A 27,035-nucleotide genomic window follows, 5' to 3' on the forward strand; every position below is an offset into this window, starting at 1 on the left:
GCCTTTACTAACGCCCCCCAGCGGAGCTGATCATTCTTTCCTTTGCCAGCTGGTTACTCCCCCATTTGTCATCTCTCGGGTCAAGTTCAATGTGTGACATCAGTTCAAGGGGCTCCATCTTCCCAGACCTTACCCTGAATCCCATCATTAGAGGGGAAAGATTGCACCAGGAGCTCAGGATAAGAAAATGATAGGACAGTTGTCATTAAAAAAAAAAAAAAACCAATACCAGTTCACTGTAGAAAGAAACTAGAAAATATATATAAGTAGAAAGAAGAACATGAGGTTAACTACCATGTTTCCCCGAAAATAAGACCGGGTCTTATATTAATTTTTGCTCCAAAAGATGCATTAGGACTTATGTTCAGGTGATGTCATCCTAAAAAACCATGCTAGGACTTATTTTCCAATTAGGTCTTATTTTCAGGGAAACACGGTAGTAAACTCACCTAACAAAAATCATAACATTCTAGATTCTGTTCTCTCCATCGGCAGTTTTTCACTGCAAGGTATTCATTGCAATCTGTAATTATTTTATTCGTTCACTTGTTTATTGTCTTTCTTGCCCTCCAGAGTGGGAGCTCCACAGCGCATAGACTTTGATTCATTCATGTCAATATTCCCAAGGCCTGCACAGAGCTTACCGTACTGTGAGCGCTGCTGCATGAATGGCTGAAGGAACCCTGAGCCACAGCTCCTGCCCACAATCATCCATTCAGACCCTTCCTGAGCATCTCCTTTGTGCTGGGAGCTGAGGCTATGGAGATGTGAAAGGTGCAGGCCCTGAGTCCACGGGGCTCAGTAATGTAAGGAGTGCTGTGGAAGCCCAGCGAGCGGAAGCCGAGGGCATGAGCTAGATCTAGGAAGTTGAAAGTTGACTGAGTGGGAATGGAAAACCCAGGAAGCCTGGGCAGAGGGAAGAGCCCAGGTACGCAGAGGTCGGAAAGACTGGGACCACGCAGGCAGGCAAAGAGCACAGAGCTGTGGAAACCAGCTTGGTGCCTCTCACCACTGGCTCCCCGCCAGCACAGCCCACTACCCCTGCCGGGGGCTTTGCCCTGGCTCACCTGACCACTGCTATCCACTCTGCTTCTAGGATACAGCTCCTGCCCTATGTCTGATGTGAGCGAGTTCCCGTTCCTCCTCGGGGACTGACAGTCCAGGCACTGCATTTCCCCAGGCTGCCCCCATCTGGGGCATGGTCCTTTGTCCTCTCCCAATAGCCCTGACTCACGGAGACCGCAGTCAGAGTTGGTGCCACAGCCCCCAACACAGGCAGGAAGGAAGGTGTAGAGCGTGTCAGGAGATGAGCAAGAGGGAAGAGAGACGAGGCTAGGAGGTCAGCAGAGTGAGGTCCGAAAAGGCCGGGAGGACCAGAAGAAGGAGCTTGGGTTTTCATGGGGAAGGCTTTTAGCAGGAAGAGTATCCACGGGAAGGTTTCCCCCCCCACTCCATGATTTTTCATGCTGAGGTAATTTTAGACTTCCAGAAAAGTTGCAAAAACAGTACAGAGTTCTTATACACCTTTCATCCAGTTGCCCTAAGATGTTAACATCTTATATAATCATAATACAATGATTGAAACCAAGAAATTAACACTGGTATAATATTAGTAACTAATCTACAACCTTCTTTGAATTCTGCGTTTTCTCACTAATGCCCTCTTCCTGTTCTAGGATCCAATCCAGGATCTCATATTTCATTTCGTTGTCATGTCTCCTTAGTCTCCTCCAATCTGTGACAGTTCTTCAGTCTTTCTTCTTTCTTTCTTGTGTGATCTTGACACTTTTGAAAAGTACCAATTATTTTGTAAAATGTCCCTTAATTTAAATTTGTTTGATGCTTTCCCATAATTAGATTTGGCAAAACTACCACAGAAGTGATGCTGTGCCCTTGTCCACATACCATATCAGAGGTACACAATGTTAGTATGTCTTATTACTGGTGAAGCTTGATCACTCTAGGAAGATGGTGTCGGACTAGTTTCTGTACGGAGAAGTTACTATTTTTCCCTTTGTAATTAATAAAGATAACTTGAGACTATGCAAATATCCTGTTTCTCATCACACTTTGACCCATTAATTCTAGCATCTGTGCTGGTTAATTTTATGTGTCAACTTGGCTAGGCTATGGTATGAGTAAGTAGTTATGCAATCACATACTAATCTAGGTGTTGCTCTAAAGGTATTTTGTAGATGTGGCCAACACCTATCATCAGTTGATTTTAAGAAAAGGAGACCATCCTTGATAACGTGCATGGGCCTCACCCAATCAGCTGAAAGACCTTAAAAGCAAAGTTGAGGTTTCCCAGAGGAAAAAGAATTGTGCTGTAAGACTGCAGCATCAGCTCTTCCCTACGTGTTTAGCCTGCCTGCCCTATAGATCTCAGATTTGCTAGCCCCCATCATTTTATAAGTCAATTCCTTGAAATATGTAATGTATAAAGGGTGCCAAAAAATGTATGCACATTTTAAGAAAAGGAAAAACTGAATTAAAATCATAATACTCAATATATACAGATAACAAGATGAATACAAGTCACGTTTGACTTCTGTAATTATGAGGTGCTAAAAGTGGTTACCATCAGCATAATTTTAATATAGCTTTTTTCTTTCTTAATATGTGCATACGTTTTTTGGCACCCTCTGTATATGTGTGTGGATGGATGTATGTGTGTATATATATATATATATATATATATATATGGATGGATGTGTATATATATATATGTACGTGTGTGTATATATATACACATGTTTATGTATATATATACTTGTATGTATATGGAAACAGAACTAGTAAGACATATACATATATATATATGTATGTGCACACACATGCACACACACACATACACACGGGAGGTCTGACAATTAAGGTCGTCAACTTGTTGCAATGATGTTGCTAACCTTTTTTGATATAGAGGGATTATTCATTATGAATTTGTACCAACTGGACAGTTAACTAAGTTTACTATTTGGAAGTGCTGAAAAGGCTGCGTGAAAAAGTTAGATGACCTGAACTTTTCGCCAACAATTCATGGCTCTTGCATCACGACAATGCACGAGCTCACACGGCACTGTCTGTGAGGGAGTTTTTAGCCAGTAAACAAATAACTGTATTGGAACATCCTCCCTACTCACCTGATCTCACCCCCAATGACTTCTTTCTTTACCCGAAGAAAAAGGAAATATTGAAAGGAAGACATTTTGATGACATTCAGGACATCAAGGGTAATACGATGATAGCTCTGAAGACCATTCCAGAAAGAGTTCCAAAATTGCTTTGAAGGATGGACTAGGCACTGGCATTGGTGCATAACTTCCCAAGGGGAGTACTTCAAAGGTGACCATAGTTATATTCAGCAATGAGGTCTGTAGCACTTTTTCTAGGATGAGTTCGCGAACTTAATTGTCAGACCTTCGTGTGTGTGTGTGTGTGTGTGTGTGTGTGTGTGTGTGTGTGTGTGTGTGTGTATGTGTGTGTCTATGGGGGGGGGGGTGCCGGAAAACGTACACAAGTGGACACTTTGGTCAACGTTGCTCAAGCAGTAGTTCACCGTAATCAGAAGTGTCTGGACACTTTGAGCACCTTTTGTAATTGCAGAAGTCAAACATGACTTGTATTCATCTTTTGTTATCGGTATATATTGAGTATTACAATGTTAATAGTTTTCCATTCTTAAAATGTATATACATTTTTTTGGCACCCTCTGTATATATCTCCTATTGGTTCTATTTCTCTGGAGAATCCTGACTGATACAGCATCCAGAGAAGTTTCTTGCCTATAAAAACTATTATTATGATGTTTTAATAGTGATTTTTCTACTTCCTCATTCCTTCTACGTTTAACTGGAATTCTACTGTAAGAAAGAGCTGTTCCTTCTCCTTCACAGATTTATGTATTCAAATATTTATTTATATCATTATGGGCTCATGGATATTTATTTATTCTATGGTTCACAACCCAATTCTACCTTTATTTTGTTGCTCAGATTTTCCCAGCTTTGGCCATTGGAAGTCTTTCAGTTTGGCCCTTACATCTTTTCGACATGCCCCAGTCATTTTTCTGAGCGCTTCTTTACTTTCTGGCACCACTTGATGCTCCAGGCTCAATTTGTATTTTTCCTACCCCAGCCCTAGAAACAACTTTTCCTCTGAGGAGTCCTGGCTTCTTTTAGTGGAGAATGGAAGTTAGAAACCAAGATCTGGGTGCCAGTATGCTCTTCATGACTGGGGGATCGTTGCTCTCAGAGGACTAGAAAATACACGTACATATACTGACACACGCAGATGCACACGGCTCTATTTCTTTCTCTATCTGTCCATCTGTGTGTGTATGAGCGGGGTACGGGTGTGAAATCATGAATTCATATTGAGAGCTCCATGGGAGGGTCTTAAACTGGTGGAGAGCGAGAGAAGGTCTCCATGTGAAGATGAAATCGCTCTAGAGAGGTGGGGAAGACAGACTGGAGAAGGTCCTTCCAATATGACATGTACTGAGTGACCTGCAAGTCACTTCATCTAGGGTAAACAAAGGGTTTGTCTCCCTCGCTCTATTTTTTCAAAACTACAAATCCAACTCATTGAACCCATGTGTCTTTGGTAGTGTAGGCCTCCAGGTGTAGGCCTCTGCTCAGTGTTATGAGGAGTCCCTGCCCCAGGGGTGTTTTTAACTAGATAAATATTTGAAAAACTACTTAGTAGAATCAAGTTTCAGCTATTTTATTTAGGAGCTTGGCAGAATATAATGAATCACCAAATAAGAAACACAGAGAGGAAGATGGCTCACAAGAGAGGATGGGCACTGATGGCTAGAGTAGCTAGACATGTGGAACACGTGGGAGAGGAGCTGGGCTTTGTGGGATGGGAAGAGTTTAGATAACTGGAATGAGGGGTGGGGCATCCTGGGCAAAGAAAAAAAGCTATGTGAAGTGAGAGCATAAATAAAGGAATGGGGTTATACAAAGGATAAGGGGAGGTTAGACTCTGAAGATAGAACAGCAGGTAAAAGGGCCAGCAATGAGAAGTCACTGGACAGAACGGAAAATGGTTAGATGTGCACTTTAGAAGACTCCCAGAGGCTGCTGGATGCTGGAGGAAGATGGACTAGAAGGGATGGGACCAGGTGGGGCAGGGAACAGTAGTCAAGGGGCTGGGGAAAAAGAAGTGGATGTGAGAGACAGTCTAAAGCAGGAGCTGGGTATGAGGCAAAGGTACCAATTTGAGAAGTCACCTGACCTTCCTCTGGCATCCGAAGCAGATTTTTGGCTGGAAAGCAGTTGCTCAGGTAAGGCTTTCCATCGTCCATGTGGTAGATTCCTGAGGAGGCCATCTCCCTGAGAGCCGAGGAAGTAGAAGAGTGAGAAGGTGCTGCGTTGCTCTTGTCCCTACCCCTCTGAGCCTCAGTTTCCTCACCTGTAAAATGGGGGTAATAACACCTACCTTGATAGACAAATGAGAGAATCAAGTTAGAAAGGTGGTGCATGGTACATATTAACTGCTCACTAGCAATGTTCTTTAATAGAATTCAAGGAAGGGGGGGCTCACATTTTAGGCAAGACAATAGGAAAATAATGAGATTTGAACTAGATAAATAGGATTTGAGAGATGAATTGAGTTTGCTGATAGAGAGCAGGATACGCATTGTAAACAAAAAGGCCACAGGACTGAGGACATGGTGGCAGGCCTGTCTGGCGCAGTGAAGAAACCACCTCACCCAGGAAGGGGATGTGTTTGGGAGTCTTGGACAATAAGGCTGGACGGAAGGATGGTGCCTGCTCCTGAAGGACCTTCAGTGCCAGGCTAGGAGCTCAGGTTTCACCTTGTAAGTAACCGACGGCCATGGGGGATATCTGAGCTGGGGAGAGCCATGACCCAAGCTGCGCTTTAGAAAGAGAGGTCTGATAACAATAATGCTAGGTGAAATGGGATTCCATTAACTGGTCACTGAGTCATGACAATTCCAGCTCAGAAATACTGTTCCAATGTACTTTTCTCTGTCTCTCACTGCCTTCATTAACCCTTTCATCGCCGCTCACCTAGAATACTGCACATCTTCTCCACTGAGCACGAGGCCAAATGCTTGAGAGTGGTCTTGAAGGCCCCTGGAGTCCTGTGTCCCAACCTTCCCAGCTCCAGTCAGCCCTAGCCATCAGGTTCACAATCATTTTCTAGTCCCAAAACATTTAGTCTCATCTGCCTTTGTTCTTGGTGTTCCTTGGGCCTAATATAACCTTTTCCATCTTGTTCATCTGGTTGATTTCATCCATTAAGATTCAGCTCAAATGCCACTTCTTTTAGGAATAAATCTCTAATAAAAGATCTAAATTCCTTAAACCTTGAGCTCTTAGAGATTTGAGATTTTTCTTTCAAGGGATCCAGTCATTCGCAGACCTGCTTGGGACAGCTTCAGATGCTTTGGGGCAGTAGAGGTTTGGGAACCTATAAGCTCTTAGGCAGTGGAAGAAATATGGGGAGAATGTGGGGTCCTCAGATGGAGGTTCTGGGAACAGATTCAGTAAAAGGAAGGAGCAGAGTGGGAGCTGGGATCAGGTATCCTCAGAAAATGTTTCCTGGAAGTGACAAATATGAACAGTAGAGTGGCATAGTAGGAAGGGCAACAATTATGAAGACAAGAGGCTTCAATTTGAGTCTAGTTTCTACCATTAAGCTGAGCAACCTTGAGCAAATCAGTTTATCTCTTAATGCCTCAGATTTTTCACATATAAAATGACGATAAAAACCTAGGCCTTGGAGAATTGTTGTAAGAATTATCTGAAGTAATAAATAGAAAAGAAAAGGGCTCCTTTCTAGACCCAGCCCAGATGCCACCTCTTCCACAAAGCCTTCACTGAACCTTCCAGAGGGAAACAATTGCTACTGTGACTAAACGCTGGAGTATTTCTTCTGTATCTCTTTCGTGGTGGAGCTTTTCTACCTCATACGATTACTAGCAATCATGAGAGGGCTTCTTCACTGGTCTATGAACCTCCGAGTCTGGAAACACATCCGTTTCACTGTCTCCCTTCCACCCTTGGAGTACTCATAGGAAACACCCAATCAACATGCGTGAGCCAAATGAAGGATACAATGGTATTTCCGGGGCCCAAGGATTTTTATACCTATCTCTGAGTTCCCTAATTAGACTCTAAGCTCCTCCAGAGGAAGGACAGCATCTGTGATGTTCATCTCTTTATTTCCAACAGCTAAATACAACAGATGGCACACAACAGATTCCATAATTATCTGTGGGATAAATGAGTGATGCTGGCATCTCCTTTGGTGCAACATAGGGCACTATGAATTTCCTGATCCTTGACCACCTCAAAAAGGGTTGGAGGCCCCTCCTATATTATGTGTTCCCATGACAACCTGTACTTCTCCTAGTATATATAGTACTTATCATTTTATTGTAACAGTTTGCTCCCCTTAACTTCCCATCTGCTATGGGGACTGTGTGTGATACCTTATTCACCTATGTAATCCCAGAGCTTAGCATAGAGCCTAGAACTCACTAAAAATGTGTTGGGAAGATGAATGGATTGATGGATAGGTGGGGAAAGATCAATAGTCATTCAGTCATTCTGTCTTTTAGGAAATCTCTCTTGTGACTAACCACACCTATCTGCTAGATTGGTGAATGAATGAATGAATGAATGAATGAATGAATAGCTGGCTGGGAAATGTTAGAGATGATGGACTATTTGAGAAGGCTCAAGTAATTTATAGAACATAAGGACCTTGCTTCTGGTCTGTGAAGTACTTACTTGTTCTTTGATTTTGGGAAAAGTCCCTTGACTTCCTTTTTTGTTTGTTTCTTCGTAGGTTTCTTCACCTGTAAAATAGATATTATACTCCTTAGGCTGTCATTCAGAGCTCTTCATCTTTCTCTTATTATCCTACTGTGAACCTTTATCTACTTACACACACACACACACACACACACACACACACAGTAATGCTTCTCATCTGCATACATTTGCTGTCCTATTCTCCCTCTTCTTTGCCTGGCTCATGCAGAGAGCTTTCCTGCATGTCCCCTCCTCAGGTTGACGCTCTCTGTGCTACCCCCTCAGGCCCACCTCTCAATGGAGGCGATCTGTCCCACTGTATTATAATGGCCTGCTTACCTGTCTGTTCCCCACTCCAAATACCTCCAACCCCAGGCTGTGATCCCCTCTCAGGCAAAGCCTGGGTGCTATCTATATCTATCCCCAGCACCTCATACAGCTCATTGAAGAGGCTCAATGATTGTTTACTGAACTAAACTGAACCAGAAACACAATGCTATGGAGCGCTTCATTTTGTCTGCAAAGGAAGAAATAATGATCAGGGAAGTTTTCTCAGCGCAGGTGACATTAGAGCTGGGACTTGAAATACAAGAAGTTATAAAAAATGAACAATAACAAAAAGCTACAGGGGCATCTGAGTGGATTGTATCACAGAGGTGAAGAAATCTCATCTATTATTATTTAATGATAATTATCAGTTGAATGTTAGCTTCACTAACACAGATATTTTGTCAGTTTTATTCAGGGATATATCCCCAGTGACGAGAACAGTGATTGTTACTTAGTAAACACTCAATAAATATTTGTTCAATCATTTGGACACTTATGAGGGACTTATGGGAATAAAAAAAACAAGTGATGCAATGTAATAGAGCATAGTATAGTATAATCCTGTTATGTGATAACTCTAGGTCACTGGAGTAGAAGTTCCAACGAGAGTAGGAAACAGGTCTGTCGTGATCCCCCTGTATCCCATAGTACAGTTCCAGGCAATGTTGGTGCTCAAAATTTTCTGTGGGAAAAGGTAAATTAATAAAAATCCAGAATACTATTACGTAGGGAAATTGCAAAAGCAGAGTGGCAGAGGGAACATACCATGAGCTCTGATGTTAAAAAAAAAAACACACTGGCTTCTAAATAAGGTTCTGCTACATGCTATCTGGCCTCGGGTAAGTTCCTTGTTTTCCTCATCTGACAGGGCTGTTAAGAGGATGAATGTAAAGAAGATGTGGTACGTACAAACACATATACTCACACACAATGGAGTATTACTCAGTAATAAAAAAAGAATGGACCTGGAAGGTATTATGCTAAGTGAAATAAGTCAGACAGAAAGACAAATATCCTATGATTTCACTTATATGTGGAATCTGAAAAACAGGCTCATAAAAACAGATCAAACTGATGGGTGCCAGAGGGGAGCGGGGCTGGAGGGATGGGTGAAAACGATGAAAGAGAATACAGTGGTACCTCGGTTTTCGAACGTAATCAATTCCGGAAGGCCGTTCAAGTTCTGAAACGTTCGAAACCAGCCAACAGCTAGGCCTCAGGATCTTGCACTCAGCGGAAGCTGCATGACATGTTCGACTTCCGAGGCGTGTTCGAAAACCGAAGCATTTCCTTCCGTGTTTACGGCATTCATAAACCGAAATGTTCGTCAACGGAGACGTTTGAAAACCGAGGTACTATAGTCAATAATATTGTGATAAGTTTGCACAGTGACAGATGATTACTCGGCTTAATGATTACTCGGCTTAGTGTGCTGATCAGATTGTAAGGTATATAAATGTTGAATCACTACATTATACAACTGAAAACTAATACGTATAATATTATATACCAATTATACTTACATAAAAATATAAATAAGGGCACATAGGGTACTGCCCAGCCGACAGCAGGCACTCAGTGAATGAGTTCTCCACAACAGGAAAACATTACTAACGGCTAAGATGACAGTAAGCAGAGAGAATAACTGGTAGGTGCTGTAACAGGGCTAGATAAGGATGGAGAACTCATGTGCCCCTTTGGAAATGCTACATCTGAAGCGGGGGAGACTCTAACCTCTCATCCAAACTACGTTTCCAGCCTCACCTGCCTCCGGCGTCGTTTCCACCTCCGAGGCGTCGGAGGGGACGACGTCCCGGTCAGGCGGGATGCGCGCCTGTGACCCTCCCGGAGAACTCGGAGTCGCTCCACGGTGGCGCTTGCCACTACCTTCTCTACCCCCTTAGTAACCGCGACGCGGTAGCTAGGCCGTGTAGGCGGCAACCGCGGCCAGACCTTCTAACTACTACAAATCCCGGCAAGCCCCGCGGCCACTTCTGATGGCAGGCTCGTGTCAGCCAGCAGCGAACTACGGATCCCGATGGACTCCGCGCGGCGCGTCACGCAGTCAGCTTCAGCCAATCGGCTTCGGACAAGTAGGAGTGGGAGGGAGACGCAGAGGCAGACAAGATGGCGGCGGCGGCGGCACAGGGCGGGAGAACTGGTGGTGGCGGAGGCAGTAGTGGGGCTGGCGGTGGCCCCAGCTGCGGGACAGGCAGTGGCCGCAGCGGCTTGTTGGATAAGGTAAGGAGCCGGTCCCTGGGAACAGTCGAGACCTTGGGAGGCCCGGGAGGCGACAAGACCCTCTTTCCATCCCCGCCCCTCTTTTCTTCTGCGGCTTCCCGGGGGAGTCCCCGGTTTGGTTCACGGTAAAGCGAACTTTACCGGCTCTTGTAGCCCGCTATCTCCACAACTCAAACCGGGGTTCTTTCCTGTTTAGGTCTTCTTTCCTTCTCGGAAGTGTTGCTGGTCCTTCATGCTGGCTATCACAGCTGCTTAGGATAACTTGATTATCCCCACATTTCAACGTGTCTGTCGCTTTTTCCTCGGTGGTGGTGGGGGCTACTGTTGAATGTGCTCATTTAACCGATGGGGAATACTGAAACCCGAAGGAATGAAAGCAACTATTCGAAGTCAGTAGTCCCTAAACTCCCCACCACGACCACCACCCTTGCGTGTCGCTACAAGATTGCAAACTCCTCTTTGGCCTTTTGCTTATTGAAGTTTCTAGGCGTTTTACCCCGAACACTGAACTTATTTGTATCTTTGTTTCCTCTCACCATCTTCACCCTCCCCCCTTATTTTCTCCCCCTTTTCTGCCTTCAAGTGCATTCGGATTCATGAGTTTGCCGCTTTTTTAAAGCTGTGGTCCTAGCAGTAAGGGCTTGAAAGAAAAAGAAAAGAGAAAGAAAAACTGCTCCTGGGTTGGCCCTTCTTGTCCCTTGCATAGCATCTTGGAAGAAACAATTGCATGAAGATCTGGGTTCTAGTACTGGTTCTGCGTCTCCTTAGCTGTGTGACCTTGAAATATGCTGTTCTCCCTGTCTGTCTCCTCATTTCTGAAATGAGGGATTTAGCCTTGATGTACCCTAAGGTACCTGAGCCAGTTTGATGAGAAATGTTAAGCATGGGGTCTTGAATGTAGTAAACAGGATTTTTTACTTTAATTGAAAACAGCTTTCAGACCAGGTTTCAGGTGTCCATGTTCCTAACACATGGTAGGTGCCTAAGAAATGAGTACATGATCATATTGTGGGGTTCAGATCCAGATCTTTTTGCATCTCTTTTTTGGGTGTCACTGGTTTTGAATTACATGGTTGTCACTCTCTTAACTTCATAAGAGATGGGAACGTGTTCTGTAGGTTGGCATGGCAAATTGCTCCAAGCCATGTGAGAGTATTGGGAATGGATGGCCATTTTCATACACAAATCCTGCCTTCCTGCTGGGTGATCACCCCACAGCCTGTGCTCCTCCTATCCCATTGACTTCTTTTGTTCTTCCCTCTATTTGATCATCACCAGCATACATTAAGCATAGGCATATTGCTAAGGTAGTTATTACTGAAAAGTATATGGCATCATTGTATTATTGAAAGAACCTGGATTTGGGGATCATAAGATTTGGGCTCTGAAGTAGCTCTGCTACTTTCAAACTGTATGAAGACTTAATTAACCTCACTGAGCTTCCCTTTCTTCATCTGAAATGTTAGGGTTTGGGGGAGAATTAAATGAGATGATACACATGAACGATCTCTGTAACCTATAGTGTCGAATATAAATGTGTGAATGGCAGAGGAATAAATCAAGACTCCTACTGTCAGAAAGTACTCAGTGTTGGTGAGTATAGGACATGGGGTACCCTAAATATTAAACATAAAAGTATTTGGTGTATTTGAATTGTGTACTTTTATTTACAGAAGTTCAATTGAGAGAGGCAAAAGGATAACAGGGTGAGGGTCCCAGGGGATGACCTCATGGCTGAGAGGAGCTGGGACCTTATTTGGGGGTAGAGAGAGAGGGAAGGCATACACAAGTTAAGAATATACTTGAGCAAAGGTACACAGAAGGTGCATGATGTTTCTCAGGTAGTGAGTTGACTGGATGGTTCTCTACGAGACCTGTGGTGACAAAATTGAGGAGGGCATGGATTGCTTGAAGTAGGAGTAGGAAACTGTCAAACGTTTTTGAGACTAACGTGGCTTTAAGAAAATTATTCTGATAGTTTGGAGAGGTAGAAATTAAAAGCCTTTAATAAGGTTTTATACCAGTGTCTAGGGTTTTAAACCAGTGTCTAGGGTTTATATATAAAAAGAAAGACAAGTTTGAGTTCTAGTGCAGCATGTTAAAAGCTTCATGGCCTTGGATAAGTTACTTGGTATTATTGACCTTAAATTTCCATAAGTAAACAATGTGGATGCCCATATATACAGGCTTTTTGTAAATATTAAATTGTATACCGTGTTTCCCCGAAAATAAGACTTAACCGGAAAATAAGCCCTAGCATGATTTTTCAGGATGACATCCCCTGAACATAAGCCCTAATGCGTCTTTTGGAGCAAAACTTATTATAAGACCTGGTCTTATTTTGGGGGAAACATGGTAGTATTGGTAAATGTTGGTTGTAAAGAGCTGTAACAATAGAATGAAATGATGAGAACTTCCAACTTGAATAGCAAAAATAGGTGCAAGGCCCCATAAAGGAGCACTTGGAAGAATTAACCAAGAAGTGAAATAGAAAATAAATCAAGAGCTGTTTATGTATTTTCTTGGAAAACTTCATTTCTGCCTTACATTGCAGTGTTCCCCTTTTGAATTCTCTAACATTTGTGGCACATGGGAATTAAGCTGTCCCTTACTGACATGCCGTCTTACATTGTTATACCAATTTGTATTTGTCCAGTTTCCCATGAGAGGTTCTTACAGTTCTCTGTAGTAATCAATACATAATAAGTACTTGCAGTATTGAATTTAGTAGAGGAAAAAACTTCAGATCTGCCACCTCAGTCTTCAGAAGTAGCTTTAGCGATGACTTCTCTAATTGAAAACTGAGAACATGGGAAAAAACTGTTATTCTCAATGGAACAGGATCTGAATGAATAGAAAAGCTTTTGCTGTGTGGGAATAAGAGACTGTTACCTTACAATCTCTTTAATTTGATTTGTCTTGATTTTTTTGGAGGGTTTTTATTTTATTTCCTGCAGCTGCAGTTTCACTTGGTGTAAAGAAATGTAATAAAGAGATGCAAATGTGCTTACAGCTTTCCCCAAGCAGATGTGAATTTCTGCTTCTGTGAAACTGACTTTAAGAACAAAGCAATTCTATTTTCCTGATCTTAAAAATAGGTATGCAAATATAATCTTCCAGCCTCCATCACAGAGTAACTCAGATCATTGCATTAAGTTATTTTGCCCAAAATACATCAAAGCACTTTGTTCTACATAGCAGGCTGTAAAGAAACATTGATTGCTTAATTTATTTTTGCTATTAAAATTGATATATGGTATTAAACCATGCTTTCCAGAAGCTGTACCCAAATCCTTTTAACCTTGTACCTGGATCTCTGTCTCCTGGCCGGATTTGTTTTGGCTGTTAAAATTGTTTTGGCTATTAAAATGTGATATTAAACCATGCTTTCTAGAAGCTATATCCAGACCCTCTTAACCTCATAGCTGGATTTCTATCTCTGCTGGATTGTCAGTTTAATTTTGAAGTCCAGCTTTTATATCTTAGTAGTTGAGAACACAGGCTCTGGAGCCAGGCCCTCTGTCTGCCTTTGCATCCTGTCTCTGCCACTTACCAGGTGTAATGTTCTTGGGCAAGTTAATACATTTCTATGTCTCTCAGTTTCCTCTCAGTAAAGTGGGGATACTACATAGTAACTACCTTAAAAGGTGGTGTCTGGCACATAGTAAGTACTCAACAAAATACATATAGCTCCTGCTAACTAGCTATATATTCTGGGCTTCAACTTCCTTAGATAAATATTTTTCATAACATGATATGGAGACTGTCTACATCATACTCCCTTGGGGTTCTAATTAAAAAAATACAGATTTCTGGACCTCATCACAGACCTGAATCAGATTCTCTGGAGGTAGAGCCTGGACATCTGCATGTTTTCGCACAGGGCTATTTAGTCCTTCTACATTTTAACAATTACTTGTGAGTTGAGAATTATTGTCCTAGATGACTTTTTAAATACCTCTGGTTCTGACATTTTAAGTTTTTTTTTGTTTTTGTTTTTGTTTTTTTTAATTAATCTGCTTAATCAATAGTGGTTTTTCTAAAATGTTTGTAATGAGACCTTGAAGCTTATCCGTTCCAGCCTCATTCTATAGACACGGACACAGTTGGAGAGGGGAAGATGAAGTAACTTGCCCAAGACTGCACAGTGAGTTAGTAACAGTTCCGGAATCTGATTTCCCCAGTTTTTAACCCAGGTCTTTTACCTTACTTAGTACGTTGCCTCTCCTTCTGGAGCAGGCCATATGCTAACTAATGTAGTAATGGAAAGAACATCTGTTTTGAGATTGGAAAATTTAGGCTTAAGCCTTGGCTTTGTCACCCACCAACAATGTGTCCATAGATAGGTCTTGTGTCCTTTTTTACTCTCAGCGATGGTATCTTAGCTTGCCCGACTTGTGGGTGATATGCCTGTTTCCTGACCCCGCTCTGACAAAGAGAGTGAACAGTTCTGTGGCATTACTGGAGAGAGAAAGAGAATGTATGTTTAAAGAAACAAGGTGCTGGCTTTTTAACATTGTTTTGCAAGCTAAACTTTGAATAGCATTTCAAAACTCATTTCTTTATCAAAATATAAAACTTTTTTGTGTCAAAGGACATTATCAAAGTTTAAAGACAACCTACAGAATGAGAGACAATATTTGCAAATCATACATCTAATAAGGGTCTAGTATCTAGACTATTAAAAAAATCTTATAGCTTGATAATAAAAAGACTGTCCAATTTTAAAAAGAATAAAGGATGTGAATAGACATTTATCCATAGAGGACATGTAGATGGCCAATAGTCACATGAAACAAAAACTCAACATCATTAGTCATTAGAGAAATGCAAATCAAAACCACAACGAGATACCACTTAATACCCTCTAGCATGGCTGTAATAAAAAATAACCAGTGTTGGTGAGGGTGTGAGAAACTGGAACCCTCATATACTGCTGGTGGAAATGTAAAGCGATGCAGCCACTTTGGAAATCAGTTTATCAGTTCCTCAGAAGGTTAAACATAGAGTTACAATATGACTCAGCATATTCCACTTTAAATATAAACCTATGAGAATTGAAAATGTATGTCACACAAAAACTTGTATGCAAATGATCATAGCAACATTATTCACAATAGCTAAAAGGCGGAAGCAAGCCCAGTATCCATTGCCAGATGTGTAGATCAACAAAATGTGGGTATATCCATGCGATGGAATATTTGGCCATAAAAAGGAATGAACCTTGAAAACATGCTAAGTGAGAGAAGTCAGTTACAAAAGGCCGCATATTGTATGATACCATTTAGTATATGAAATGTCCAGAATAGGCAAATCTATGCGGACAGAAAGTAGGTTAGTAGTTGCTAAGGCTGGAGGGTGGTGGGGAGGGGAGTCACTGCTTGTGGGTATGTGGTTTCTTTTTGGGATGATGAAAGTAATTCTGGAATTAGATAGTGGTGATAGTTGCACAGCCTTGTGAGTATAATTTAAAAAATACTGAATTTGTACATTTTAAAATGGTGAGTTTTATGGTATGTGAATTATAGTTCAGTTTAAACTCTTTAATCTTTACAGTGTGTATGGAGTAATCTTTGAAGCTTCATATGATTATTACTATTAACTACTTATTCATTGTTATGTAGCACTGATATCACAGAAGTTAATAACCTCCATCTGCCCAGGTCCCTTTTTTAGCTGTTGCCTGCACCATTTCTCTGTTGTGACCTCTTCTTGTCAAATCTCAATAGTAGATTTTTGGTCAATTCGGTCAATAGTAATTATTAGGTCAATTTCAGTAGTATTTGACTCATTGATAACTTCTTTCTTGAAATATTTTCTTTATGTGGCTTCTGGAACACTACTCATCTCTAGTTTTCTTCCTCCTTCACTGGTCTCTCTTTATGGTTGTTTTTTTGTCTTCTTCCTGACCTATAAATATTGGCAAGCCTCTGGACCCCTCCTCTATCTACACTCATCCCAAAGAGATACCCAGTGTCATGGCTTAAATACCATCTATAAGCTGATGACTTCCATATTTATATTTCTAACCTGTACCTCCGCTGAGCCCCAGACTTATATGTCTAACTGCCTACTTGCCATCTCCGTTTAGCTATCTATTAAATATCATACATATGTACATATATAAATAATACTACTATTACAAATGCTGCTGCAGTGAGTAGCCTTGTGTATTATGCCATGTGTATGCAGATATGGAAAAGTCCCCTGAAGTGGGAAGTTGAATCCAAGGTGCTAAATTGTTTGCTATAGGTATTGTACCATTCTGAACTTCTCCCGATAGTGTGTGAGAATCACTTGCGTGTCAGCAGCACAGGATTTGGTAACCTTTCTCAGCCTCTATAGATGAAAGAAATTGAAGCAGGGTTTGCCCAAAGTCATATAACTCACTGGTGATAGAACTTGGTTTTTAATTCAAAAAGTTCTTTCCAGTAGACTACACTGGATTTTGCTGTTCACCTGTAGTTAAGACATGCTGGTAAAACATAAAAGTTGTTAGCTGACAAAGATGTATTAAATGAGAATTTCATTTTGTTACTGTCTGAAAGTCCCTGGATGTATATTTTCTTGAGTTTTGTGGTCACAGAATGAAAGGGTGACCAAGGGGAGCTCTTTCTATACTCACGTTTGGATAGAACGGGGATGGGATATGTGTTCGCACTGGTCTCTGTAGCCCACGTAGTGGTTTCGTTTGGGGCTTGTAGATTCTGATTTCTTAGCGTGGAGACTGGCGACATCATATGAGCCTCACCTGATTCAAGTGACCCTCGTCTCCTTCACCTTCATTTTCAAGTGTTTTGTCTTTTAGCTGCCCAACATCAGAAGGTAAATGTCACCTACACTTAAGGACGCTCTTACGGAAGTAGTTCATTTTCCTCTCAGTAAGATGCCATGTCTCTTGATGCGCAGCTCTTCTGTTGGTTTTACAGTGGAAGATTGATGACAAGCCTGTAAAAATTGACAAATGGGATGGATCAGCTGTGAAAAATTCTTTGGATGATTCTGCCAAAAAGGTACTTTTGGAGGTGGCTGTCTGTTAGCATGTGTACACCTGATGCCCACCTGAAGGGTTGTTTTCTTCTGTGACATAGAAATACTCTAGTTCTCAGTGTTAGGAATTGAACCAGAAAGCAGTTTCTAACATCCTTCCAGTGTCTGTAGGGGAACATGTGTTAAAATATAAATGTTAGCTACCTCACACTTCTCAAGTTCTCTAACGTTTGCACCCCAGAAAGCGGGTAGTCTTTGGTTTGGGGTGAATTAGCCTAGAGCCAAGCAGGCTGAGGTAATGTGAGACATGCATCCGTAATTGGCCATCTCTCCATTTCAAAGGGGAAAAGAAAATTTTAGCTTCATTCTAAGGAAAAGATTGAGGAGTTTTAAAAATTTATAAGAAGTTCATGAACTTTTTCCGGGATCCATTGTAAACAGCCGAGTCTTCTTTTGCTTATAGTGGTAAAATTCTGATTGGAGAGAACTATGTACTTGGTAATTTGTAATACATAGCTTTTATCATGGAAATGAAGAATAAAAGCAGGTTCAGGAAGTAAGCATTACTGTTACCTTGATTCCTTGTTCTTCTCACTAGGTACTTCTGGAAAAGTACAAGTACGTGGAGAATTTTGGTCTAATTGACGGTCGCCTCACCATCTGCACCATCTCCTGTTTCTTTGCCATAGTGGCTTTGATTTGGGATTATATGCACCCCTTTCCAGAGTCCAAGCCTGTTTTGGCTTTGTGCGTCATATCATATCCTTTCTTTATGCTCAGGTTTGTTTTCTAGTGACTGTTAAAATCTCTACTGATACCCTCCTGGCTCCCTACAAAAAACAAACTTTGATCTTGGGGCCTGCTAATGTTAGAATTTAACACTATCAGCTATGAGTATCTGTAAATTTATGTAGTGATGATCATTAATGTTTTAGATTTAATATGGTTATTTTATCTTCAATTCTATTTAGTTATTAATGTAGAGTTTATTATAATCCAGGTGTGCTCACCTGAGAGCAAAACACACAGTAATAGTGACAACCCAGCTTTTCCTATTTCTAGTGTAGCGCTTCTCCCACTAGGCCGAGTTGCTTCAAGCCACATTCCTCCAGGAAGTTAGGAAAGGATCAGATTTGGGAGGTTCAGATCTGCGTCGGGTTTCCTTGAAGCTGAGGAGCGGGCTGGGAGTTACTGAGCATGAGGTATAGGTGTAGCTTGTGTTTTAACAGTGGAAGTAAGAACCTCTTCTGGAGCTAGAGAACCTGGGTTTGAAATCCAAGCTGTTTTGTGATCTTGTGCTAATAACTTAACTTTTTTGAGACTGTTTGAATGTTGCTCATTTATAAATATGGGTAATACGCAGAATTATAAAGATTAAATGAGATCTTCTATAATGTGTTTGGTATATCATTGGCTCTGAAATGTTTTTCTTTCCCATATCCTTTTTATGATAAATGTAGAATTGTGTTTGTTACCTACCCAGCTTGATTATTTCTCAAAAAGCTGACTACATAGGACTTGTATTATATAGTTACTATTATCACAAAAGTAACACTCGTGCATGTTCATAGTAACAGTTTTCTTGAGGTTCCCACTCCTTCCCCCTCCAAGTGAATCTGTACATACTGCACTTTTCTTTCTTTTTAACTTAGAGATGTTGGATGTCTTTCCATATTGGATTATACATGTCTACCTCATTCTTAATAGCCACGTAGTGTTCTGAGAGTCTGCTATGTGCCATTACTGTACTAGCTGTTTAAAACAAATCTTTGGTGGGCAGTTGACTTTTCTTGACAATGTTACCACTACCTGAAATATTTCTAAAAACTCCACTTTGGGGATTTTTCTTCAAAGGCAGTTAGCAAGCCATTTAATAAAGCAGGTCCTGATCAAGAATGGTATCATCCAAACTGGTCCCAAATCATAGTCCCCAGGCGTGGCATCTATAAATCATCCAAATATGAAATTTTTCACTATTAAGGCAGTTCCAAAGAATAAGACAGTTCCCAAAGGAGTTCCAGAGAGATTTGAAGAATGAGAGCAACAGTAGTACAAAATATGGCCTCCAAAGAGAACTACCTCGATGGAATTTCATTTGTTCGGTTATATTTGTTTAAAACAAAAGAAGATCTTGCCATTTTTATAAGCATGCCAGTTTTACATATGTTAGTAATGACTACTATTATGTCTTCTGTGTGCTAGACACTTTAAAAATATATATATATATGTCATCTCTAAATTTCATGACAATTCTAAAGAGTCAGTATTATCCCCATTTTAGAGGTGACCATTAAGCCTTGGGGAAGGAAGTAATTTGTCAAGGCTACATTGGTTAAAAGCCAAGATTCAAATCTAGGACTGCCTCACTCCAAAATCCATACACTTTGCACTATACTTTCCTGCTTCTCACTTTCATAAAATTTAAATTGCACGATGTACACAAAGCTTTTGTGCCCGTTTCTTGCACATAGTAGGTTCTCAAATATGGTAGTTAATATGTCAAAAACTGAACATAATAATAAGCCTACAGGTGTATAGGAAGTAATTGTTCTTATAGTAAACTAATTTGAAGTCATTCTTCTAATGACCCTTAAAATTGGTTGAGCATGGTTAAGTCCACTGTGATTAGTTTTGTATTTTATAGAGAAATAAGCACAAGTCTTGACATGGAAGGTAACAGGATCTTATACATGTTATCCATGAACAGAAAAGATGAGAGCTGGTTTATGCCCTTTCCCTTTTTCCTTTCTTTCCTTTTGAGGTGTTCTTTGGAGAACTAACCATAGAGAGCCTTGCTTCTCTTGGTACATAAACATAAGGTTGAAAATGAAATAGCTAAATTTTTAGTGTTTTTGCAGCAAGACAAAACCCTTCTTCAGTAATTTTTGCAGCCCTCGCTTGTCAGTTAGTGTTATTTCTCTTTTGTGTGTGTTCGTTTGTTTCCTCCTTAACTTGATTTGAACGTATTTTGTGATGATGGGGATCCTGACCATTTATACCTCATACAAGGAGAAGAGCATCTTTCTCGTGGCCCACAGGAAAGATCCTACAGGGATGGATCCTGATGACATTTGGCAACTGTCCTCCAGTCTCAAAAGGTACGAGTGTCCTCACAGATTCTGAAGTCCCGGCATTGGATTCTCCGTGGGTGTCGGGTCGTTATCGATGACAGACTGTTACGTGCTCACACCATGCAGATCTTAGTGCTAGTTGTGTAAAATGAAGAGAGGTATGAAGGATCTAGAAAGTTTTTTCCCAGCATTGCAGTTCTGAGAGATTGCATTATCACAGCTGTGCCCTGAGGAGAAACTCTGGGGCAGAGTATTACACTTTGGTGGAAGAATGAAGAATGATTCTCTTTTTCCTTGTGGCTAATCAGCTGAGTCCATGAGAGTGCAGAACTAGAAAGGCCGAAGGTGTGAAGCCAGTTATTGTTGAAGAACCCCCTTAGCTTCTATTTCTTCTGTGATCCTGACTGTACTCTGTGCCATCAGGAATCTCTGAAGCAACGTACCAGGCAACTCAGAGAAGCACAGTTCAGTGTGTTTCTGATCAGCCCACTGGCTGACACCTGAGGCCTTGCTGGGTATACAGAACAGGGTTCAAATTCCAGCTCATTTCTTTCCAGCCGTGTGACTTTTGGTGCATCATGCAAGCTATTGGAGCTTTAGCAGGGTCAAAAATGACTTGTAGAGTTGCTGGGAAGATGCACTAATCATAATACCAGCAAATTTCTATTGCGTGTGTGGTGGGGCTTGTGCCGAGGGCATCATCTCACATAAACCTTCGAACAACTCATTTGATAGATGAGGACACAGGCCCACAGGGTTTAGTTAATTATTCCAGGGTCACAACAGCTCCAAAGTGAATTCCAGCCCACGTCTGAGCCCGGCATCCATGCTCTTAGTCACAATCCTGAAAACACACGGCATAGGTCCTAGCGTACGCGCATAGTAGGCTCTCACACTCTAAGTACAGTTATTCACATGTATGAACGTAGGTAGAGCATCAACGCCAAAAAGCTTCTCATTACCACCTTGGGGAGGCGCTTGTGAGGAGGGGCAGACCTTCATTCTGATGCTGCAGCTGAGTTCTCGCCTCCTCCTGGCAGGGCCTCAGCCGTCCTAAGTCCACACCCCGTGCCAGGCCCCTGAAGCAGATTTGCAGAATTCTGGACCCTTACAGCAGTCTTGCTTTCATTCTTCTCATTCTGACATGTATTTTTAAAACAAGCTTTATTGAAATATAATTCACATGTCATACAGTTTACCCATTTAAAATGTACGTTTCAATGGTTTCTGGTGTATTTGCAGATATTTACAACCATCACCACAGTGAACTTGAGAACATTTTCATCACCTCAGAAAGAAAGCCTGTACCCTTTCGCTGCCATCTCCGTACCCCTCCATCCCCCACAACATTAAGTAACCAGTAATCTTTCTGTCTCTAGATTCCCTGTTCTGGATATTTCTTATGAATGGAATCATATACTATGTTATCTTTTGTGACAGGCTTCTTTCACTTAGTATAACGTTTTCAAGGTTATCCACTGTAACATGTATCAGTATTTCATTCCTTTTTATGCTGAATAATGTTCCACTGCACGCACGTACCACATTTTGCTGATTCACTCATTAGTTGATGGACATTTGAGTTGCTCCCACCTTTTGACTATTATGAATAATGTTGCTGAAAACATTTGTGTCCAAGTTTTTGTGTGGACATGTTTTCAATTCTCAGGCTATACCTAGGAGAGGAATTACTGGGTCGTATGGTAATTGTTGTTAAATTGCTTGAGGAACTGCCAGACTGGTTCCCCACACAGCTGCATGATTTTACAAGCCCATTAGCAGTGTGTGAGGGTTTCGACTTTTCCATATTCCCTGCTGCTTTTTACCAACTGCCACATCGTTGGTGCCTGTGGCGAGGAAATACACCACCTCTGTTCCTTCTGATGGCCTTTAAATATAGACCCACTTCTCTTTCCTTGAAGAAAGCTCCTGGTTCATTGGCATGCTCTCTAACAGTTGTGTGTAGAAGTCTTGGCGATGCAGTATCCAAGTAGCTGATTATTCCAGTACTCTGGGCTCTCAGTTTTACTTTCTCGTTTCTGATTACCTGTATCTCGTTTTCTACCATGTCTTGAACACATTTTCCTGGACAGACCCTAGTCCTTGTTATTACTGATGACTAATTACCTTCAATAATTTCACTCTCTGACCATCACTTCCTATTTCTCTTGTTTACCTCCTTCTAGTTCTCTTTTCCTAACGGTTCTTCAGCCCCCGTTGGCTTCCATAAGTCACCACCTTTTCACTGTCCCTCTTCCCCTTACTTCCTCCTTACCCAGCTTCGATTCCATGGCATTTCTGTAGTCCAGTTACTCTCTCACTGTTCTAGAGAATCTTTCATATCTTCTCCTCTCTTCCCCTACCTTTGCTTTCAGCTCCTTTTGTTGCTGAAAAGATAGAAGCAATCAGCCCTCTCGCATCCTTACCTCGAGTGCTCATCCTGTTCTGGCTTCTTTCTCAGTTCCTGTGTACAGCTGCCTCTCCATTTGTCTATGAGATTCTTATCTTTTCTCATTTGCTTGCTGTTTCCCTTTCTGATAGATTATTCTTTCTGCCATACAGACATGCTGTAATTTCTCCCAGCTGAAAACCAATATCATTTTCCCCTATTCTGCTCACAGTCTTCCCATTTCTCTGCTTCCCGTTCCTTCTGTTCCTGTTATCTCTTGGATCTGCTCTTGTCTTCACTTCTCTTTCCTCATTATACTTGACCCGTCAGCAGCATTTGGCTGAGAGTGGATCACTCGCTCCTTGTTACACTTCTCTTTTTTTAACTAGGTTACTAGGATACCACACTCTTCTAATTTTCATCTCCCCTAATGTCTGTTCTTTAGTCTTCTTTGTGATTCTTCGTTATCCCCTTTCTCTAACTTTGAAACGCCACCTGTGCTTGTTCCTAGCACCTCTTCTCTATCTATATTCGCTCACTAGGTGTAATCTTATCTAGACTTTCAAGCATCTATATGAAGAAGATCTCTAAATCTGTATTTTCAACCTAGACCTCTACTCTGAACTCCAGGTATATCCCGGCTTTCTATTTGACATTGGATCTTAAGGAACACCTCAAAATTAACACATCCAAAACCTAACTCTGCTGTCCCTCATTTAAACCTGCTTTTCCTCCAGTTTTTCCTGTCTCAATAAATGGCCATCCTTTTAATTTCTCAGACCAGACCTCTGGAAGTGACTCCTCTCTCTCAGTTCTTCCAACAGTCTGCCAGCAAATCTGTCAGCTCTACTTTGTAAATATATTCAGTCTGACCTCTTACCATCTCCACTGCTACCATCCTCTCTGTTAGGTTCCTGTGATAATGTCCTAATGGACCTCTGCCGCTGCTCTCCCTGCCCATAGTCTATTGCCCGTACAGTAGGCAGAGTGATTCTTTTAAAACTTAAGGCAGATCAGCTCAGTCCTCTGCTCAAAACCCTCACTCAGAGAAAAAAACTAAAATCTTAAGTATAGCTTAGAAATCCGTGCCTTTCTATTCTCTGCACCCCACACACATATGCCAACACACCCCTCATCTCCTGCAGCTCTTAGCCTCTCCCACTCCGTTATGTTTTCATTAGCCTCATTTCTGTTCTTCACACATGCCAGGTTCTGGCCTCAGGATCTTTGCATTTGCTATTTCCTCTGCCTAGAATATTTTTTCTCCAGATAGCTTGTTCTCTCACCTTCTGTAGAACTCTGCTCAGATATCGGCTTAGTGAAGTGTTTTCTGCCTATCATATTTAAAAAACATATGTTTTTTATTTGATTGTTGGTTTCCTTACACACACAAGAAGTCCCAAAAGGCAGGGATTTGTCTATTGTGTTCACTACTCCATATCCTCAGTGCCTAAAACTACCGGACATGCATAGTTGGGGCTGAATAAAATATTTATTGAATTAGTGAGTAACTATTTCTAAAATGCATCATTAGATCCCAACTCATCAGATCATGTCCTGCCATCAAAGCCATGGAACTGCCGGTGGAACTGTCCGAAAGTCCAATGGTTTTTGAGATCTCAGCTGCGGTTGGTGAGAGTTTGAGAACAAATTTTGAAGTATTGAAAATAGTTCAAGGACTTTCATCCTAGCTCTCCCAATTGGGAGTAACTGTCTACATGACAGTTTATTGAGCTATGATTTTTTTTCCGCACTGGTTAATGATAGGCACTGTTTTAACCATGACAGCGATCCTGAAAAGTAGGTGGTAGTTTTCTCAATGTGCAGAAATAGGCTCAAACAACTGCTTTCTCTAGACCAGGGGTGTCCAAACTTTTTTCAACGTTTTTCACCAAGGGCCATATGCGGTAAAATACACAAACAGCCGGGCCACTCACTCGAGGTGAAGTACGTATTGCCTCACCTGGTTTATTTAAGTAAACTACATATATTTTTGGAATTTGCTGCGGGCCAGTTAACAATGGATCATGGGCCCCAGTTGGCCCGCAGGCCGCAGTTTGGACACCCCTGCTCTGGAGGAACTACCAGCTTGAGAATCCACTGAATATGCCCTAATTAAATGGAGGCAGAAACAGGTGGGGATTGTGGGAGAAATGTTAGCCTGCCTGAGGTTGATGTTATAAACCCTCTTGAATGGGTGGAAGTAGTAAAGTAAGATGCGGCTATAGAATCTCTGGAGTTCATGAAGTAAAAAACATCCCTGGCCTGGAGTCAGGTAGAACCTTGGAGCTAGGTTGGTTATAGGGTATAAGGACTGAGCAACCTGGAATTGGGAAACAGCTGTGAAAACTATAGAGTTCTTCATTTAGTCATAAAAATTTGATTGCCTACAAAGTGCCAAGCTAAGAATAGAAAACGAGAAAATCCTTGCCCTCAAGAATCCCTGAGCCCAGTGAAGAACGCATAAACAAACATCCCTTGAACAGGTAATTTCACGGACAGCATCAATCCTGTCGTTAGACCTGGCATGTGACAGGCACTTATTATTTGGCTATTGATTGATGGTGCTGTGGAAGACAGAGGGGAAACCAACTCCAACCCAGTTCGGGCGTGTTTAGGATGACTTTCCCAGACATGTTCATGTCCAAGTATAGGACTGACAATGGGAGTTAGTCAGTTGAGATTGGAGATGAGCGTCTGCTAGGAAGACGCTGCTAGCATAACAAGTGTGACATCCAGAGGTGAAAGAAGATGGTCCATATGGCTTAACAGTCCATAATAAGGTAAAGGGGCTGCACAGTAATTAAATCTGGGAAGACACGGCAACACCTACATATTAGAACTTGTATCTTGAAGGCGGTTAGGAGCCCCTCTTTTTTTTGGTTTTTGTTTTTTTGGAAGGATAAATCTGTGTGTAGGCATCTCAGCCCTGGTGTCTGTTGTTACTGGTTGAATCTCTGTGTTTGGTTTTTGATTTATTATCTCTGCTTAGGTTCGATGACAAGTACACTCTGAAGCTGACCTTCATCAGTGGGAGAACAAAGCAGCAGCGGGAAGCTGAGTTCACCAAGTCCATTGCTAAGTTTTTTGACCACAGCGGAACACTGGTCATGGATGCATATGAGCCTGAAATATCCAGGCTCCATGACAGTCTCGCCACAGAACGAAAAATAAAATAGCCAATTCTAAAAGTAGCCATCTTTCTACAGGATCATGTGAAATTACGGGGTGAGATTGAAAGAAGCAGAGAACTTAAAATGGATAAAGTAAGAAATGTTAAAAATATCCCTGTTTTGTCCTGAAATTGTAGTCCATTCTGTATAAATAGGATTTTCTAGCTCAGATGTGAGAAATTTTAGCTCTGATAATCTAGCTGTAGCCTCCTTGGTCTGCTGATTGCACTGTTTTTATTTGCTTTTCTGGAAAAGCATTTTTGCTAAAAGCCGTCCAGTCTTTCTCCTTCATATGTAGCAGGATAGCTTTGTGCCAGGCAGCATTTGAAAACTCAGGTTTTGAGATTGCTGCTCTGTTGCTGACTTTATTGTGTTAATTCCTGTTTCAACCTCTGCTTCCTTTGATTCAGGATACAACTTCTTGTGTACATCTTTACACACCATTTTTGTGTGTGTATATATCTGACTTGGAGAGAATTGGAGGGGGGGGGAAACACAGCTTTTTAATTTGTTTAAAACAGACCTGCCTGTTACATTTTGTGCTCTTAATCAATTAAAGAAGCGCCAATGACATTTTTAGTTTTATATTGTCTATGTTTTTCACTAGTATATCCATGTTGATTTGCTTGTGTCCTTTATTAACTGCCATTTTCTAAAATTTTTTTCAATAAAAGGAAAGAAGCTGTGAAAAAGTGGAGTTTTTGGTCGGTAGTTTTGATGGAAGGAGCAGAGCACCAAGTTAACAGTCTTACTCTGCTGCAAGTTCCTTTCGTTTATAGGCTGTTTTACTGATCACAGGCCCCTGAGAACCTGTAGGGAAGGAACTGCTAGCTTTCCAGTGACAACAGTGACACTCCGTGCTTTGTGTCAGGTAGTGTTCCAAGTACTTTCCATGTATTAGCTCACTAATGCTCAAAACAATCTTAAAAAACAGGACTCCTGTTATCCCCATGTTGTAGCTTGAGAGCAGAGGCACAAAAGTTGAATAATTTGTCACACGCTAGCGCTAGAACAGATTGAAACCTGGGTAGTCTGGCTCCAAAGCTGT

General features: G+C 41.4%; 2 protein-coding genes across 4 annotated transcripts in view; one reads left to right on the forward strand and one right to left on the reverse strand.

Moving 5' to 3' along the window:
* The window catches only part of XRRA1 (X-ray radiation resistance associated 1), a 50,656-nt gene extending 40,614 nt beyond the window's left edge, over window positions 1-10,042 (reverse strand). The window contains exons 1-3 of one of the 3 annotated variants that reach the window (XM_033119075.1): window positions 9,888-10,042; window positions 7,770-7,837; window positions 5,242-5,339 (exon numbers count right to left, since the gene is read on the reverse strand). In XM_033119075.1, the coding sequence (XP_032974966.1) occupies window positions 5,242-5,335 (94 nt within the window). In that variant the 5' untranslated portion in view covers window positions 5,336-5,339; window positions 7,770-7,837; window positions 9,888-10,042. The remainder of the gene's footprint in view (window positions 1-5,241; window positions 5,340-7,769; window positions 7,838-9,887) is intronic. The other 2 variants (XM_033119073.1, XM_033119074.1) reach the window with 2 other exon arrangements.
* Window positions 10,043-10,234: 192 nt separating this feature from the next.
* On the forward strand, window positions 10,235-26,679 carry SPCS2 (signal peptidase complex subunit 2). The gene is made up of 5 exons (XM_033120651.1): window positions 10,235-10,364; window positions 17,294-17,377; window positions 17,953-18,113; window positions 20,318-20,452; window positions 25,807-26,679. The coding sequence occupies exons 1-5, from the start codon at window positions 10,251-10,253 to the stop codon at window positions 25,991-25,993; spliced, it is 681 nt and encodes a 226-aa protein (XP_032976542.1). The 5' UTR covers window positions 10,235-10,250; the 3' UTR covers window positions 25,994-26,679.
* Window positions 26,680-27,035: the final 356 nt, after the last annotated feature.

Source organism: Rhinolophus ferrumequinum, chromosome 11, assembly GCF_004115265.2.
Source record: "Rhinolophus ferrumequinum isolate MPI-CBG mRhiFer1 chromosome 11, mRhiFer1_v1.p, whole genome shotgun sequence".
NCBI lineage: Eukaryota > Metazoa > Chordata > Mammalia > Chiroptera > Rhinolophidae > Rhinolophus > Rhinolophus ferrumequinum.